Source organism: Montipora capricornis, chromosome 4, assembly GCF_036669925.1.
Source record: "Montipora capricornis isolate CH-2021 chromosome 4, ASM3666992v2, whole genome shotgun sequence".
Classification (NCBI taxonomy): domain Eukaryota; kingdom Metazoa; phylum Cnidaria; class Anthozoa; order Scleractinia; family Acroporidae; genus Montipora; species Montipora capricornis.
In genome coordinates this window covers 8,961,613-8,963,885 of record NC_090886.1, presented here as the reverse complement: position 1 = coordinate 8,963,885, position 2,273 = coordinate 8,961,613, and the positions used below count along the sequence as shown (strand labels likewise).

At 39.5% G+C, this 2,273-nt stretch overlaps 1 protein-coding gene across 1 annotated transcript in view; it reads right to left on the bottom strand.

Annotated features, from left to right (window-relative positions):
* Positions 1-514: 514 nt before the first annotated feature.
* The window catches only part of LOC138044445 (uncharacterized), a 3,841-nt gene continuing 2,082 nt past the window's right edge, over positions 515-2,273 (bottom strand). The window contains exon 2 of the mRNA XM_068890959.1: positions 515-1,057. Within this exon, the coding sequence (XP_068747060.1) occupies positions 798-1,057 (260 nt within the window). The 3' untranslated portion in view covers positions 515-797. The remainder of the gene's footprint in view (positions 1,058-2,273) is intronic.

The window sequence follows — 2,273 nt, the reverse complement described above, 5'->3', positions numbered from 1 at the left end:
TATAACGAAATGATTACAATAACAGGAAATAATATATATAGAGGACGTTGTCGTTAGTGTCGTCGTCGTCCTTGCGTAAGCTCCCACAGATCTTAAGCACGCACGTTTTTGAGACGCAGACGGCATCCGGAAGATAACATTTCGCGTGCCAGGGCGGTTGTGTCTCCCAAATTTTTATACTTATCATCTCTAATGGAGGAAAGATACTTTACAATGTAAATGTGGTTGTGTAAAGACAAATTAAAAGAGAAAACAGCTCACTTCCGGTTGCCGTCCGCGTCTCAAAAACGCACTCGCTTAAGCTCCCTAATATATTACAACGGTGAAGTCGACGAAACGGTGACGTCGACGAAAATAACTTTGGCACTCAACTGTCCAAATGCGCGCTTTGGAACCCGTGCGACGGTTATTTGTTGGTGAAATATTAGCTCGGTGCTGGACCGGTCCGAAATCGAGTTAAGGTTGGTTTGCCGTATATCTTAAACTCGTCTTCTTTAGCGATAACTGATCATCATTTCAAGTAAAAAGAAGACGTTTATTTTGCTGTTTAATGGAGGTATACATCACAATTTATAACAATAATATGAGACCTTTCTACATTTCCTCTAAATTAAAGTTACAGCAAGGGCGGCACAGTTTGTGTGGGCTGTCTGTGGGTTTATCAAAGCGTCCGTTCTCTCTCTTGCATGGTTTTCCTTCATTCGATGAAAAATTCGAGGTTAAATGATTTTCAAAATTTGTTTTCCCTGATCAAAAAAGCGCTATATTCTAGCCTTCCGTTAAGGCCGTTGTCAAGTTTAGAGAAAAGGCGAATCTTCGCCCAGAACGAGAGTCCATCCTTGAAATGGTTGAACAGATTTTCCGTGGACAGTGAAACCCAGCATTCCTCCTACCAATGCAGCGGTGTCCTTCCGGTCAGATAGCACATCAGTTAAATCAATTGGAACACTAACCAGCCCACTTGTAAAATCACCCTCATCCTTAATATAGGCTTGGGAGACATTTCCCAACAAAAATTCGGTGATCCATCCTTTTATGTTACGACCAACCAGAAAACCTGCAAAGGGAAGTCTTTGTTTTCAGATTGCGCTACGCTACAAGCAAATCTCTTAAGGACGGTGCCTACTAATTAACGATATTTTTTCCCCGGTGTGTCATTATGCAGAAAATGTAGATCTTAACAAGTGTTATTGAAATCCAAAAAGAAAATTGGGGGTAACCACGCATTTTTCAAAGATAATTCATGAATAATATTCGTAAAAAGCTTTAAAATATAAAGCAATGTATGGCGTTCTTTCTCAAATTGAAGCTTAATTATCTCTCAAAAATGCATGGTTACCCCCAATTTTCTTTTTGAATACCAAGAGTACTTACTAAGATCTACTTTCTCCGGATAGTTTTAAACCGCGCAAGAATATCCGTGTATTAGTAAGCACAGGCGATAGGAAATCCGAGTATCTGGAGATGCGCAGAACCTATGCGCAATAACAATAGTAGGCACCTTCCTTAAAATGGGACCTCTTTGAAATTCTAGCCACTGGGAAGTCCGACTGACGTTCAAGTACAATAAAAAAAACTCTTTTTATTCATGATCTTCAGCCATCCTTAAATGAATAACTTAGCAGCGAAAGGATGTATCTTTATTAATCAGTTTTACATGTGTATTAGGTATATGCATAAATTTACAGGGTATATATCCTCTTTTGTTTTCATTGTTTCTTGTGCATCTTTGTAGTCAGAGTATTGTATATAATACCTAATTTTGCAACAATCAATGTTACCTCACAGGCTACTCAAATCACTGTTATATACTTCAACGGTTGCTTCTGAAGATGTATGTTGAGACATACGAAACGTTAAGTCACTAAACATTTATTTCAGTTTTGCGCTTCTTTAGCCTCATATTTTTCACCGCAGTTTGCGTTCCGTCTCTCATAGATACCTGAAAATATTTTACTAGAACGAATTTCATTCGGATTGCAAACATGATTTATATTTCTCAAAACAGACCCTTCTGCATCAGTGGGAACGGAATTTCGATTGAGACTGGACAGATACAGCAAGATGGAGTGATATTATTCTGGAGTAAGTCATTCCGGAATCATGTGAACTGCACCCAAGCTCGCCTCGTTCCCAGGCTTTTCGCCCTGCTTTCATGGACGAAGCCTTGGGAACGAGGTTGCCTTAAGTCTTAATGGGCCATTTCCGAGTTGCTGTTAGTCTCGGTTTCGAAGTGAGTCTTGGTGCTCAACTATTGTAAAGGAAATGAGTTT